Source organism: Semicossyphus pulcher, unplaced genomic scaffold (genome assembly GCF_022749685.1).
Source record: "Semicossyphus pulcher isolate SPU_LCO1_2020_fin unplaced genomic scaffold, fSemPul1.0.p SCAF_8, whole genome shotgun sequence".
Lineage (NCBI taxonomy): Eukaryota > Metazoa > Chordata > Actinopteri > Labriformes > Labridae > Semicossyphus > Semicossyphus pulcher.
The window spans coordinates 23,472,200-23,487,951 of NW_027211759.1; the positions used below are offsets into that span (position 1 = coordinate 23,472,200).

General features: G+C 43.5%; 1 protein-coding gene across 2 annotated transcripts in view; it reads right to left on the minus strand.

The window, feature by feature from the left end:
- zc3h18 (zinc finger CCCH-type containing 18) overlaps window positions 1-15,752 on the minus strand; it is a 40,954-nt gene that overhangs the window by 5,188 nt on the left and 20,014 nt on the right. The window contains exons 11-16 of one of the 2 annotated variants that reach the window (XM_069686360.1): window positions 14,573-14,698; window positions 13,512-13,604; window positions 12,794-13,105; window positions 4,088-4,293; window positions 3,663-3,886; window positions 2,062-2,158 (exon numbers count right to left, since the gene is read on the minus strand). In XM_069686360.1, the coding sequence (XP_069542461.1) occupies window positions 2,062-2,158; window positions 3,663-3,886; window positions 4,088-4,293; window positions 12,794-13,105; window positions 13,512-13,604; window positions 14,573-14,698 (1,058 nt within the window). Of the gene's footprint in view, window positions 1-2,061; window positions 2,162-3,662; window positions 3,887-4,087; window positions 4,294-12,793; window positions 13,106-13,511; window positions 13,605-14,572; window positions 14,699-15,752 lie in introns of both variants that reach the window. The other variant, XM_069686359.1, reaches the window with a different exon arrangement.

The following is a 15,752-nucleotide window of genomic DNA, read 5'->3' on the forward strand; positions in this document are numbered from 1 at the left end:
TCACTTTGTGGTTTCACCAACGACAGCAATTTGTGTATTTGGTTGTCTAACTGCACTCTTTTTGGGTTTGCGATAGCATATGTATCTAACATTTGATCTGGTTATTTAATGCAGATATGAAGCTTTGCATGTTCATGATCTGTTTTCCATTGCATATGCAAGTGTTACGGTTTCACAAGGGTTTCTGGCAAGGTTATGATCTGGGCTGTTTTGTATTGAATTGGGCTGGTTTTGAGTTGTAATTGGGCTGGAAACTCTTAGTCTGATCCAGCATAAGAATTTCACACAGTTGTACTTGTATAACCAGAGTGACACTAAACGTGTTGAATCTTGAATCTATTAATGAACTGAACTGCTTTGGTGTCAGTGCTGAAACTGGTCTGCTTAAACTGTTTGCTTGTTAAAATCAGGGCTAACACGCTCGTGCTCGTGTTTCAATGCAATTTTTTCAGAAAAATGTGTCATAGATCAACTTGCTTTGCCTACATGTAAAGTACGGTAGCTGCAAAATACCAAACAAAATTTGCATGTATGGTTTCTGTAAAGGAGGTTATTTTTCGATTGGATTAAAAACCGACAATTATGGGAGGATTACATAATGTCTAAAAGTTCTGCACCAGATGAGGGAGTGTTGAAGCCTTTCCAACAGTAATAAAAAGTAAACATTATGTTGGCTTTAAGAGATTATTGTGAAATCATTTACTACCCTGATAGGAGCTGTGACATCTCTCTGTGAGCATTGAAAGAAGACTATAAAGTAAACCATTAATAGTTTACGATTAAAGATGAGGTAATCTAAGGACAATTTTCATCACGTTTTCTGACCGATGTGTAATTTCTCCTCAAAGGTTGGTTAACACCGTTCTTCTTTCTTCATGAACAACAGCTTTATATTTGAGGGGAATTCTGGTATTGGACTTTTTGTACTTTCACATCATTTAGACCCTAAGATAAGTAAAAAGAAAAATGGGGGCCCAGGTTTAAAAACATCCAGAAATCCCCTTTAATATAAGAGAACTGGGGGAAAAACAGTACAGACAGCAAAGGATTGTTCATTAAACAAATTTACATCCATTCATCCATCATTTGGCGCTTATTATTTTTTATTATTCATAATTTAGGTAGGCTCTTATAATTGTTCAGTACATGAAAAGTACAGTATTTATATTATACTTAAGCGAGTGCACAGTTTCATGAAGCTGAAACCAGCTTAACTTTGGTATATTTAACTGATAACATTATAAGATGGTACAACTATAAAACCCATATGTCATTTTCTTCAGCACTAATTCTGGCATCTATTTTGTGTCAAACAACAAACAGAGATGTTTTTGAAGGTCTGAAAAAAAATACTACCAACAGTACTAACAATACTTCTACTGAACATGTCCATTTGTACGTCTGAAATCTGACTAAAAGTACACGTCACGAGCAAACAGGGTTCAATAGATGTGTTCTGAATGGTAATGGAGATTTTAATGGGATGATTATAGTCTGAGAAATAATCACGATTATTATGAATCAATTAAATTCACAACATTTCTAAGGTATAAAATCCCATGGACATTCTTTAGAAATTTTAATGTGTTATTAATAATTTAAGACTAAGGCCATGTCTACTCGTACACAGGTATTTTTCAAAACTGAGCTTTTCCCTCCTTTGTTACCAAAAAAAACCGGTCCACACAATCCCTGTCCAAAACAAAAACGCAAAAAACCCCCCAGAAACGCTGTCATGCGGATGTCGGTGGATCGGAGCTTCGCTGCGTGGTCCCTCTGCCATAGTAAAGCTAAAGTAGCCTCTGTCTCTTGATAAGCACAGCACATTAAGCTGGTGCAACACTCCGGTATAGCGGAGCCTTCAAGATTAATTAAGTGTGACGTTTTTAAACATGGTTAATAGTGAAACCGGTTAATCGCTGCATCCCTACTCACAGAAACTGTGTCTTAATCCTGTTTTTTTTTACGCAGTGTGGCTGCAATATTTTAGTCTAGCTCTGTTGTGTATTTGTGTGAAATAGTAAAACATGCGTAAGAGTGAACAGGTGACATGTTCCTCACCTCGGTCTGGAGACATGGCCATTCTCTTGCTGAGGGGGGAACCCGGCCTGTCCTTGTCTGCAGGCAGGTACCTCTTCCGGTTGCCCTTATCTCCCTGCTGCTGTAAAGAGTCAATGAATCAACAAGGCTATAGTTTTAGTGCAAGAAAACCATACTCAATACGAGTTCTCAAGGCTCACAGTGCCCACCATTTGTATATAGTTTTGAGGTTAGCATCGCCATCATAACAGTGATATAAATTAGGATGCTAATAAACACGAATCACGAGGTAGCCACACCCTCAAGCACACATAATGAACACCATGCTGTACTGAAGGAGATATAGTAAGGTTGTTTGTAGAACAAAACATTCTGAAGTAAGTTTTTATTTGTTATTATTTATTTATTATTATTATTATTATTTTCCACCAACAGCATCAAACGACAGCAGAGACATAAAGAAACTGCATTTTCACACATGCAAAGACCAAATGCAAAAAAATCTGTCATAGCACAGCTCGCTCGTGCTGATTGTCCCTTCTACTGTGACCTAATTATTCTATTAGCTCATTTTGCAGGGTGCAGGAAGCCATGTTAATCTTTTAAAAGGCATGTTTATGTTTAATTCAATATATCTTTGCATGTAAGTGGTCTCTCGTTTATTGGTATGCCCTTTTTAGGACATATCGCACAAATATAGATATTTGAATATAGGGCTGGGTTTAAAAAAAACTATTTTTACGATTTGAATCGATTCTCATTTGAATGACCCAATATCGATTAAAAAATCCTGAGAACGATCTTTAAAAATATTTGTAAAAACATGTCTGATCACTCATGTTTCTAAGCGCTCCCGAACGCAGCACGCATTCCCCCGAAACACGGCAGTGAGGGAGACATGCCCGGACTTGTTTACTGCATCTACTACGGACACGTGCGTCCAAGAATATGTAAGTTAATTTTGCACTGATGTTTAAGTTACTCTCTGTTAGTGTCGGCTTTGAACTCGAGTGTATTTTCGGCATGTTGTTATAGAGAATGCCTTTCCCCATAACACTTAGTCTCGTGTGGTTTTGTTCTTGGCGCTATGAGATCTCGTGACCAAATCTCGTGCAAGTTGAAGCCCAGTTCATTTAATCAAAACCACGAGCGAAACTGGAAAAAAAAAAGTTCATAAGCTGTCTAATTCATAAAATTGTGTTGACTGCTGTGTGTTGGTCATTTTCGATAAAAAGTACATGATTCTTCAGGGTCAATTCTTATTGTAAACGTTAAACATTTTGATAATGCACCAGGTAAGAGGTGCAAAACAAATTGATATCCAATCGCATCGGAAATTGAATCGAATCGGGACTTTGTGAGTTGGAATTGAACTGAACTTACAAATCCTTACAGATACCCAGCCCTATTTGAATAGTTCTGTTATTTAGAAGCAATAATAAAACTTTCTTTTTTGACAGCACTAGTACGCATTAGGCAGAGACACTCCTGACCGTCACGTTTCCTCTACCAAAATTGCCTAATTGTCTTTACAAGATGATAGCACTATATGTAAGTGAGGATTGTTTTTCTGTGATTTTGTCAAACAGACCCTTTAACAGCAGAAGAGGTGCAATAGTTACTTTGTTGAGGAGGGTGAGTTTGATGTCTTTGTGGGATCCTGAACCGCCATAGCTTCCTGGGGGGCCCATGGCGCCAGGCGGGGGATGTAGGTGTGGGTGAGGGTGACCACCCCTGCTTCCAGGTCCCGATCTCGGCATGGGGTGACCTCCTCTGGGTGGGGGACCAGATGGGTCCATTTTCCTGCGCTCCTCCCGGAAGGGTTCATCTTTCTTCGGTGGTCTCTCTGTAATGCGAAAACACGGCATGACCTCTGGAAGGTTTTTACTTTGAAACATCAACAGGAGCTGAAGTGCAGTAAGAAAAAAAACAACAACTGTGTAACCATATGCATTTCTTCAGCCGGCTTTCACAAAAGCAGACCACATTGGTAGAAGTGACTGCATCTTGTGAGGCTGCTGTACGGGGAATAATTGCCTTAACCAACCCCTGTTTTTGTCTCTGCCATGTGGAAGCCGGTCCCGCGGAGGCCCTCTCTCCTTGCGTGGGTGATTTGGTGTGGGTGAGCGGGAGCTTGCAGAGGACACGGGGCTCGCCAGGTCAGCGTACATGTCATCCGAGTCTGCGCTCCGCACCGAGCTGCTGCTGGACGACGCTGATGACACAGACGACACGCTGCTCACGCTCAGTGACCTGCGGCAGGAGACAACAGGTGAACCGTGAGAGATTTTCAGTCAAGCAGGGAAGATAACTGTGGTACACAACACAAAATACCCACATCACTGCACACGCACATGCCATTAACAGTAACAATCCTACCTGGATTTCCTGGATGGTTAGCCAACACAGACAGCACATGAAAGCAAGAGAGAAAAACAGAATTAATCTACACTGGGCTGTTTTGTCAGGATGACCCATTAAATGTACATTTAAAGTTGTGTTAATGTTGGCCATCCAGTCAACTTCCTGCTTGCATAGTTAAAAGACTGATATAGGAGTTTGGTGTGGCACTGAATGGGGACTACCAAAATAATGAGTTGGATAGAGCCATCATCTTCCAGGAAGAAATGTGGTTGGAAAAAATTCTTGAATGATCCAGATCGGCGATCACTTGGTGAAACAACATTTGGAGTAAATCGTAAAAAATCTACTCACAACTATGTTTCATAGTGAAAGTAAGAGCATTTCCACACGCACAATGTGAAGAGAACTCAAGGGATTGGGAATAAACAGCTGTGTAGCTGTAAGAAAACCATTCATCAGTGAGGCTAATCGGAAGAAAAGGCTTCAGTTTGCTAGGAACCACAAAGATTGGACTCTGGAGCAATGAAGAAAGGTCATGAGGTCTGATGAGTCCAGATTTACCCTGTTCCAGAGTGATGGGCGCATCAGGGTAAGAAGAGAGGCAGATGAAGGGACGCAACCATCATGCCTAGTGGCTACCGTACAAGCCTGTGTGGGCAGTGTTAGGATCTGGGGTTGCTTCAGTTGGTCAGGTCGAGGTTCAGCAACGTCATGTGCCCAAAGAATTAAGCTAGCTGACAACCTGAATGACCAGGTTTGTCCATCAATGGATTTTTTTCTTCTCTGATGGCACAGGCATCTTCCAAGGTGACAATGCCACGATTCATCAGGTTCAAATTGTTCAGGGAGCATGTGACAGCATTTTCACACATGGATTGGCCCCCACAGAGTGCAGACCTTCACCCCATTGAGCATCTTTGGAATGTGCTTGAGAAAACTTTACACAGCTGCGCGACTCTCCCATCACTAATACAAGATCTTGGTGAAAAATGAATGCAACTCTGGATGGAAATAAATGTTGTGATATTGCGTAAGCTTTTCAAAACGATGCCACGGCGAACGTGTGGCGTAATAAAAGCTGAAGGCGTTCCAACGGAATATTAGAGTGTGTGACCGTTATTTTGGCCAGGCAGTGTATACATGCCTTTATATTTTAAATATTTAGCTCACAGACTTGTAAACTGACTGAAGGTGAATGCAACAGATAAATAAGCATCAATTCCCACAGTATAAAAACCTAAACACAGCCGTATGCAAGTGCCATCACTGTGACATCAGAGCCGATGTTTCTGCAAGACCTTAAGTTTATCATCAGCTTCATGTACGTACTGACCTGAAGTTACATGCTCTAGTTTAAATCTCCCACTCTTGAAGTGTAATGGTAATGTCATGTGATAAATCAACATATAAATGCTGTAATTTACTATTTACTAAATGACAGTGAAGGTGTTCACATGCGCGAGTACCTGGATTTTCTGGACCCAGAGCGCGAGAGGGAGTTGGAGGAGGATCTTGATCTGGAGCTGGAACCAGAATAACTGCTTCCACTTCCACTGACACTCCCACTCACAGTTCGCCTGGAAGAGACGGATGAAGAGTGTTTGATTTTACTGACTATTTTGTTATTCAAGATGAAGAGCAAATGCCTGCATGCCTCTACCGTTTCTATTTCAGTACCAGCAGACCCAGGATAACGGCTCATCCAGGTTTATGCACGAGCTTTTTCAGGCGTTTACATTTTGTCTCAAATTTTCCTGGATGGGAAAATTGGTCATCTGTTTTCCAAGATGCCAAGTAATCCTAAAAATGTGTTCTTAATCTTCACAGTGTGAACCACATTTAAACTGGTTTGAATGATAAAGCTCCTGCTTACCTACAGTATTACCCACCCACGCAAAAGTATTTTCCTTTGTCTGATTAGAGCTATTTTTGTTCCTCAAGGTGGTGCAAATAGAGACAAACTACGCAGGTAAGGTGATTTTGATTTGCCTGACAGAGCAGATGCGCTTACATATTTGTGATATGTGAAAGACGGGCGTCACTACACAGCTTGATTTTAGATTGATAAAAGGTTCAACCAGCAACAATAAATAAAAAAAAAAAAGAAGTGTAACTGTTGCTATTTCATTGTTTATGTTATTCCACATGCTGGACATGCTGTTGTTTTATGGCTAACGGGTTCCCGCATGGGCTCTATTTTCCTAACAATACGGTGTTTTCAACATGGATTTTGAGACAAGCCTTTAAATAGCCAGCAGCCAGTGTGTCTGCCTTTACTCAGAGGGAATTACAACAAGAATAGATGGGCAGGGTTATGGCCCCTTTCTTTCTTTTTGATCTCCAATGAAGGCCATAAAATTATTAAATTCAATAACAACCCTGTAGTTTAGACATTTTCTAGTTAACTTCCATTAACTATTTATGTTTTTTTTGTTTTAATGTTGGTTTAATGATGGTTTTGCATACTTTGTCGCTTAATGTATTCTTCATTAATTCTTATGTGTTTCAATGTTTTTTTGTAACAGAGTCTACGTGTCTGTGTCTCAGTGGGCTCCAAAACAAATTTCCCCTCAGGGACAATAAAGTTGAGGGTGAGAAGCTGAAAGTGAAGATATCATGTGTGTCCTGCAGCACTGCATGTTTGTGTATCTGGACAAATCTGTGTGGTTTCAGCTGACACAAAGCGTTTTTGGATCAGTACCACTGTGGTGAACCAATTCAACATAGATATGAAAGTTGAGAGATGAATTCAGTATATTCAAAAATCTGAACTAAAAAACATGAATGGTGAATTACCATCCACAGCTGGCATACACATGCAATATTAGCAAACATGCACCCCTTTGTTCTTAAAGCTGTGAATGCAATGACTCTCTGGTGTTCGCTCGTGCCATATTAGAAGAGGGCTAATCTGTCTTTGCTTACACTTAACACTTCATCACCAGTGGACAACGCTCACGCTGGTTCAAACAGCTGAAGAGCTGCTGTGTGACTGATCATGTGTGTTTTATTTTTACGGTCAAAAAGATCGTCATCCACTATCGATTAACTTGCTGGACACTCGTTCCTCACGTTCTGTCTCTCCCATACCTGCAGCAGCATCTCCCACATGCTCATCAGAAAACTCACACACATACGTTTTCTGTCAGTCCCCCGCGGTGGAGTGAGGTGGAGAAGGCAATCAAGAAGGCAAGGGCAGCTTCAGCTCCTGGACCAAACGGAGTTCCATACCAGCTGTAAAAAAATGCTCCCGAGGTCTTGCGGTTTCTCTGGAAGCAGATGAAGGTGGTGTGGACAAAGCGAATCATCCCAAAAGCATGGCGGAGAGCAAGGGGTGTGATGATACCCAAGGTAAAGGATGCCTCTAACATCAACCAATTCCGGCAGATCAATCTCCTGAATGTGGAAGGGAAGCTCTTCTTTAGCATTGTTGCTCAAAGAATGACAACCTACCTGAAACAGAACGGCCTGATTGACACGACGGTGCAGAAGGCTGGGATACCAGGCTTCTCAGGATGCTTAAAACACACAAGCGTCATTTGGCACCAAATCCAGTCTGCAAAACGTGAAGGAAGAGACCTGCACGTCTTATTCCTGGACCTAGCCAACGCTTTTGGATCTGTCCCCCATTCTCTCATCTGGTCAGCCTTTGACTTCTTTCATGTGCCAAAGAACATCACGGACCTGGTCAGAAACTACTTCCAAGATTTGCAATTCTGCATAACAACGTCAGAGTACACAACATCATGGCAATTACTGGAAGTGGGTATAATGGCAGGGTGCACCATCTCTCCATTAGCCTTCACCATGGCGATGGAAGTAATCATCCGGGCTTCCAAGTGGGTTGTAGGAGGAGAACGTCTGAAGGATGGACAGTGATTACCACCTATTCATGCCTACATGGACGATCTGACCACCCTGACCTCCACCATCCCATGCACCAAGCGGTTGCTGGGAAAGCTTCACGAGAACATAACATGGGCTCGTATGAAGTTTAAACCCAGCAAATCCAGGAGCATATCCATCATCAGAGGAAAACTCGTAGACCAGAAGATTCCACATCGGTGAAACACCCATTCCAATGGTGTCAGAGCAGCCAGTCAAGAGTTTGGGACGCTGGTAAGACAAGACCCCACTTCCTGGCAAGCTGAAACTGTGGGCCTGCTGTTTGGACTGCTCCCCCGTCTGTTGTGGCCCCTAACGGTCTACGAGGTTCCGATCACCAAAGCCTCACTGAAGAATACAAGTGCACCAAAGTGAGGCTGGACATGACTCTGTCTGAGTCTCAAGATGCAGCAATACGAGCAGCTGCCCCCAGACTGGCAACTGGGAGGAAATGGACTCCATCAGAGGCTGTACAGCAAGCTAAATCTGCTCTCAGGCACGGAGACATAGTAGGACACGTTCAACAGGGAAGAGCAGGGTTTGGATTTGGGACAAGTCAACCAACATGGCACAAGGCTTCATCCACCCAGAGAAGAAAACTAGTGGTCGAGGAGGTTCGGCGCCAAGAGGAGGCAGAAAGATGCACAAAGGTAGTCTCACAGTCCAAACAGGGACAGTGGACCAGCTGGGAAAATTTGGAACATCGCAAGCTCACCTGGAGGGATTTTTGGGAAATGGAAGGAAGCAGACTCAGCTTCATCATCAGAGCCACCTACAATGTTCTTCCAACTCCAAAAAAAACTACACCAGTGGCTAGGAGAAGATCCCACATGTGCGCTCTGCCAAACACCTGCAACATTGAGGCATATCCTTACCGAGTGCAAAATCAACCTGTCCCAAGGCCGCTACACCTGGAGGCACAACCAGGTCTTGCGGCAGCTGGCGGTCTCTAGAAGGAAGGAGAACCACCACTAATGCCCTCCCTCATCTGATGCATGGACTTCAAAGCACCACTTTTCTGAGAGCTGGCGAACGTCCGGTCAAAACATCACCAAAAGCTAACATTACCCTCCTTGACCCCGCTCGTAACTGGGAAATGCGGGTCGACCTTGACCACAAACTTGTCTTTCCAACAGAGATACTAACAACTACTCTCAGGCCAGACCTCATCCTGTGGTCAACTTCTAAGAAAGTCCTCTATATCCTGGAACTAACCGTACCATGGGAAGCTGCTACCGAAGAGGCGTACGAGCGGAAAAGGCTGAAGTATGCGGAAATAGCACCCCAGGCAGAACAACGCAACTGGCATACTAAGGTGTTCCCTATAGAAGTTGGATGCAGAGGGTTTGTTGCCAAGAATGGGGGTCAAAGGACAGGCCTTACGACAAGCAGTAAAGTCACTCTCAGAGGCTGCGGAGCAAAGCAGCAACTGGCTCTGGATCAAAAGGAAGGACTCCAGCTGGGCTGCGAGATGACCGTTGACGGTAGAAACAGAGGGGGGCACACCTGGGACGCTAGGTGTCGCCGCTGAGCCCTCTGGAGGTGTCTTGGGCCTAAATCAGCGAAACACTGAGGATGGACAGTGCCCACCTGATGACCCCAATGAGGTTTCCACCTCTCTCCCACCCGAAACGCCAAGAAAGAAGCAGTGCTGATTATTCAAGGGATTGTACCATCAAGTCCTATAAGCTCTACTGTTAAATACTGACCGTCTTATTCTCTATGAAAACATCTGAAGTGCAGCTTTAGTGTCTGTCTCATTAGTTGGGTTTTATCATTTCGACACGTAACAACGAGCCTCCTTCATGTGCGGCTCACCTGCTGCTGTGAAAACAAGATCGCGGGTGGAAAAATACAAAGTGCGAGTTGCATTTTTGGACGACTTGTAAACGTACAGCTCATGATGAATGTAACTGTGACCAGGTACAGCAGGTGAAGGTGCGTGGGGAAAATAACTGAAGAGAAGCAAGGTGAGCAGATTAAAGTAGTTTTGTGAACAAACACTAACATATGGTGGAGAAGAATGAAGCACATCCTGCTGCGTTTACAAATCTTCCCAACTGGACTTTCTTCCGACGTGATCGACAAGCCGCTGGCAGGAAAAAGTCGGAGTAATATCTGGGTGTTTGCGTTCACGCATGCAAGTCAGGACATGTTCAGGAGTGCAGTGCATGTGTAGCGTAGGAGTCCGTCTATGCAAATATTTTCAGAAAGGTATCCCATCCCACAGCTGTATCACTGACATATTTTCATAGTGGAAGTAGTTCACAAACAGAAGAATAAACTGGTTTTCCTGGATAGTTTCCACAGCCTCCCCATTCTGCCCACACACACACCCACATACAGAGAGGAAACCACTCTCACACTCCCTTACTGTTCCTCCCTGCCCTTTAACTGTTCTTCCTCTCAGACTAATATTGTTCTCTGTAACACACGCGCCCACATAAACACAAATAAGTGGCCTTTCCGCCCACTCGGTTATCTCTATGGTCTTCCCCCAAAAAGTACAAGTGTGAGAAACACCTCGAGTATCACTTGGATGCCACACAAATATATGCAACGATAAAAGTGTTAGGGAACATTGTTCTGCTTGTTGCAAAAGTATCGGTTCATGTGATCCACTGCCAACTTACTTCTTGCAAATGTGAGCCATTTAAAAAACACACACACACACAGGTAGCCTACATGCTCCCACTCACATGAATACACCTGAAACGAGCAGTGTCCAGACATCACCTGCGAGGGGCCTAGAGGTGGATTACTCTGGATCATCTCTAAACTGTATGAGAGCATTTCCACACTACTGTCTGTTACTAAAGAACCCTCCTTTACTGCATGCTGTACAGACAGTTTGTAACTATTGCTAACTTTCAACTCTTTAACATGTAAAGTGCAATTAAAATACAAAGCTTTCAGTATTAAGATGGGGCCTCACATGCGTGATGAGCGTTCTCTTTAGCTCACAGAAGCTAGCAAAACTGTAAGATTGACTGTGTGTGAGATTGAGCTGGCCAGTCTTAAACCTTCCACTTCTTTGCCCTGATGAACTCCTTGGTTGTTTTGGCGGTGTGTTTTTGGGTCGTGGTCTTGCTGCATGATGATCGAGTTTGACTTGACAGGAATGTTCCTTTTCCTGATTCCTGAAATATTTTTTCATCTCCTCAATTGTTCTATTGTTTGATGACGCACACATGTGGGGTCCTCTGGCTGGCTCACTGTGAAATTAGGCAGCTCACTTATGCCTATACAGTCCCCTCCAAAACTATTGGAACAGCAAGGCCAATTCCTTTATTTTTGCTGTACACTGAAAACATTTAGGTTTGACATCAAAAGATGAATATATCAGTATTTCAGCTTTTATGTCCAGGTATTACTAAGAAACTTAGAAGAGAGCACCTTTTGTAACGGAAAACCACATTTATAGATGAGCAAAAGTATAGGAATCGACTTAGAATAGATTAGTATAGAAGTGAATAATGAATATGTAGTTGCAAATCCATTGCTTGCAATAACTGCATCAAGCCTGCGTCCCATTAACATCACCACACTTTTGCATTCTTCTTTTGTGATGCTTTTCCAGGCTTTCACCGCAGCCTCTTTCAGTTGTTGTTTGCTTTGGGGGGTTTCTCCCTTCAGTCTCCTCTTTAGCAGGTAAAATGCATGCTCAATAGGGTTTAAGCCTGGAGATTGACTTGGCCAGTCTAAAACCTTCCACTTCTTTGCCCTGATGAACTCCGTGGTTGTTAAGGCAGTGTGTTTTTGGGTCGTTGTCTTGCTGCATGATGAAGATGATCTCCCGATCAGTTTGGCTGCATCTCTCTTTAAATTGGCAGATAAAATGTTTCTGTGGACTTCTGAGTTCATTTTGCTGCTGCCATCATGCGTTACATCAACAAAGATCAATGAGCCCGTCTCAGAAGAAGCTATGCAAGCCCAAGCCATGACTTTACCTCCACCGTGTTCCACAGATGAGCTTGTGTGTTTGGGATCATGAGCAGATCCTTTCTTTCCCCACACATTAGCCTTTCCATCACTTTGGTAAAGGTTAATCTTTGTCTCATCAGGCCGTAAAACTTTGTCCCAAAAAAGTTTTGAGCCTCGTCTCTGTACTTTTTGGAATATTCCAATCTCATGCTCAGTACACCAATGATTTCTTTCTTCCTCAGGACATTCCAAATGGCCTCACTGTTCCAATAGTTTGAGGGGATTGTATATGGTAAGGCACAGAGATGATGGAATGACAACCTGATGAAGGTCAGTACGAACGAAACGTCGATGATATTGCATAAATATTAATAGCAACAAGCGAGACAGCGTGCGGGAGTTTCTTCATCTGTTGTTTTCCTGATTCCTGCCATAAATCACATTTCTTTTGCGATGTGATGTTGCCCCACAGCAGATCATCTTAAATGCAATGTATCAATGGAATACAGTTTTCCGAAAAGCAACACCTTCTCTTAACATCACGTCAAAGTGAAGCCGGAAGTGGAAGGGAGACACCTACCTCCGTGGAGGATGCTGCTGCCGGTCTTTCCGCCTGCCTTCCCTCGGGTTGGGAGGTTTTCCAGGTTCCCGGGGTGGCGGGGGTCTCCCTGCAACACCGCCACTGCCGCCACCGCCGCTGCTGCCACCACCTGCCCCAGCACCTGCGCCTGCACCTCCAGGCTCCCGAGGATTGACGGGAGGCTTCCCTCCATCTGGCGGGGGTTTAGCAGGCCTTCCCTGTGGCCCACCGGGTGGAGGAGGACTTGGCGCTTTCTTCATGGGAGGCTTGTCCCTGCGTGGAGGGGGCATGGCACCCGGCTTCAGCGGCATGCTTAGAGAGGAAAAAAGCACTTTTGAAGCATGCAGACAGTGATGAGCAGCTATCATGCCAGCAGGGCACATGCAATGATTTAACTAGTGATCAATAAATAATAAATCAGTATACTCATGAAGTAATGTGATGCTGGAGAAAGGCAAACATATAGAGTGTCCTCTGATGACAATTTATGAGTCACATTGTTGACTGTGGCGTGTGAAAAAAGGTGAACAAGAAATAAAACAGGTTTTTTTAAACACTATTTTAAACTTTTCATGACTTTCAGCTGTTTATGCCCAAAACCATGTAAAAATCACGGCCCAGGTTTGAAACTACCATGATAACCCTTTAGGGTGAAGCATAGATGGAAGCAGATACTGTAAGCATGGCTGACTATGGGTTTGACGGATGTAGGATTTACCCTTTTGGTAGCAGAGGGGGAAGGTCTGGTTTGTTCTTAGCCGCCCTCGGCGCTGCTGGACTCGGTGAGGGAGATGTGGAGAATGATCGAGACCTATGACAGTCATAAATGGGTCAATATGCAATTTTATTTCAACATTATTATGTTGCTGCATTATGTCAGAAAAAAAATATATAACTCGAAGTGTTTCATCTTAAGTGTGACACAATTGACCCTTCACTAAGCCCCTCCCTTTAACAGCCACTGTCCGATCCCACGTTAACAACCGTAACTAGGCGCAGGAGGCCTGTTACGCTTTCAGAACAAGGAGAAATGCTGAAACGGTGTGCATATGGAATTCAGAGGGGGGTGTCATATTTTTCGCTTTTCCGAAGCCAAAATCTCGAGAGGAGAGATGTCGGACATCGATTAAAAATTGTGGACGACAGTCAGCTGGTCTCCGCTTGCGATCCTGTCTGCCCAACCAATGTTGTGGTAGCGAAGAAATGTTTCCATTTTAATGTTTTGTATTTCAAACTCAAGGGAAATATCTGTTGTTTTAGCTGCTAACCGTGTGTGCCTGCTCTTTTGTTCTACAGACAACAGATTAGGTCTAAATGTTGGGCTTTGTTGCCAAACACGAAATTCCAGAGTAGCATCTACACACATCTCTCTCTTTCTGTGATCTGTTGTGAATGTGTAGCAAGACACAAACAAAGGTTCATTGCTAAGAAGGTGTTGATCTATGATTGGTTGATTTATTAGAACGTACATGTCTACAGTCGTGTCTGTTTTTCACCGACATTCAGTTTTCAGTCACTAATGACCAAACCAATCTCTTTAACTCCTTAATAGTTTTACATGCTGTTTAGTTACCGTCAATGACAACTTCCTGCAGGTGATTCAAATTTAAACAATTTCTTAAAACTGTGAAATCCCCGTGTCTAGGACTCTGAGTGTTGTATAAATACGTCTGCAGGTTGAACAAAGGTAAAGGAATGTGCGACTTTGTTATTTTAACACTCATGCAAAATCAACAATTAGGCGTACCGTGACACACAGAGACAGACACACTTGTGTACCTGGAGCGGCTGCCACTGAAGGAGCTGCGTTGGGAGGAGTGGCTGGAGTAGGAGCTGAACGAGGAGGAGCGGCTGCGGGAACGAGACGACCCAGAGCCTGTGTAGGATGAAGAGCGAGACGAAGACCTGCAACAGACACAAACACGGAGGACATGTTAAGATTATTAATGGGCTTCTTACAAACACTGCTTTATTAGGTCCTCACTCCCTACAAACACACGAAAACAAAATTACCTCGAATCCTTCCGGACCAGAGAGGATACATACATGTTTATGTCTCTGTAGCTCTGGTGGAGCTTTATGTCTGAGAAATGTCATCACACACAACAGGAAGTCTGTGTCCCAAACTAGAGTCACAGGTTGTGAAAGACGAGTATTTATCGTGGATGTATTATTCAGGTCTGCATATGGTGCTGCCTTGCTTGTAATGTTGCCCACTGCCCACTTCACCTGTGGCCCAAAAACATATTGTGGCGCAAGAGCCGGGTGAGCAGATTTTATGGGACCTAAAAGGTCTTTGTGTCAGGCATCATGGTCCACATCCATGGTGTTTACCAGGCTACTGATAGAAATGATGCTGCTGGTTAAAACAGCACTGAGAGGAAAAGCAATATAATATAATAATAATGCGTCGCAAAAACAAGAGTGCTGATTTAAGAGCTTGGGCACAGTAAAGTTACGTGTGTAGAGAAACGGATCTTGTCACTCACTGTTGTCAGCCTCCTAGGGCGTCACGTTCTGGGGAGCGCTGGCTTGAGCCTCAAACGTTTTGAATGGAGCCCCGGTACGATGTTAAATATAAGCTTCACTGTCTCCCTGCTCAACTCGCATCACCTGTCACTCTGCCACTCTCTCTCGCTCATACTTGCTCGACCACTCACTCAATGTGCACTTAACGACATAAGTTACAACGAGAGGAGTAGAGGGATGTGTTCAGGTCCACTCGATAAACTCGATCTTTTAATAGAGGGGAGGGTAGAACCTTCTCACAAATTGATGATTTATGTTTTGAGGTAGTTCTGTGGTTTAATTAGCTCACTCTACTCGTTTTAAGTAAAAATAGTGATTCTCCAGTTCAGGGAAAGAGTTGCTATGACAAACAGTGATTAAATTAATCTGTGTCATAGCAATCCTTTTGAATTTGAGGTCCAGTATTTTTCTGACCAGCCAAATAGTGTAT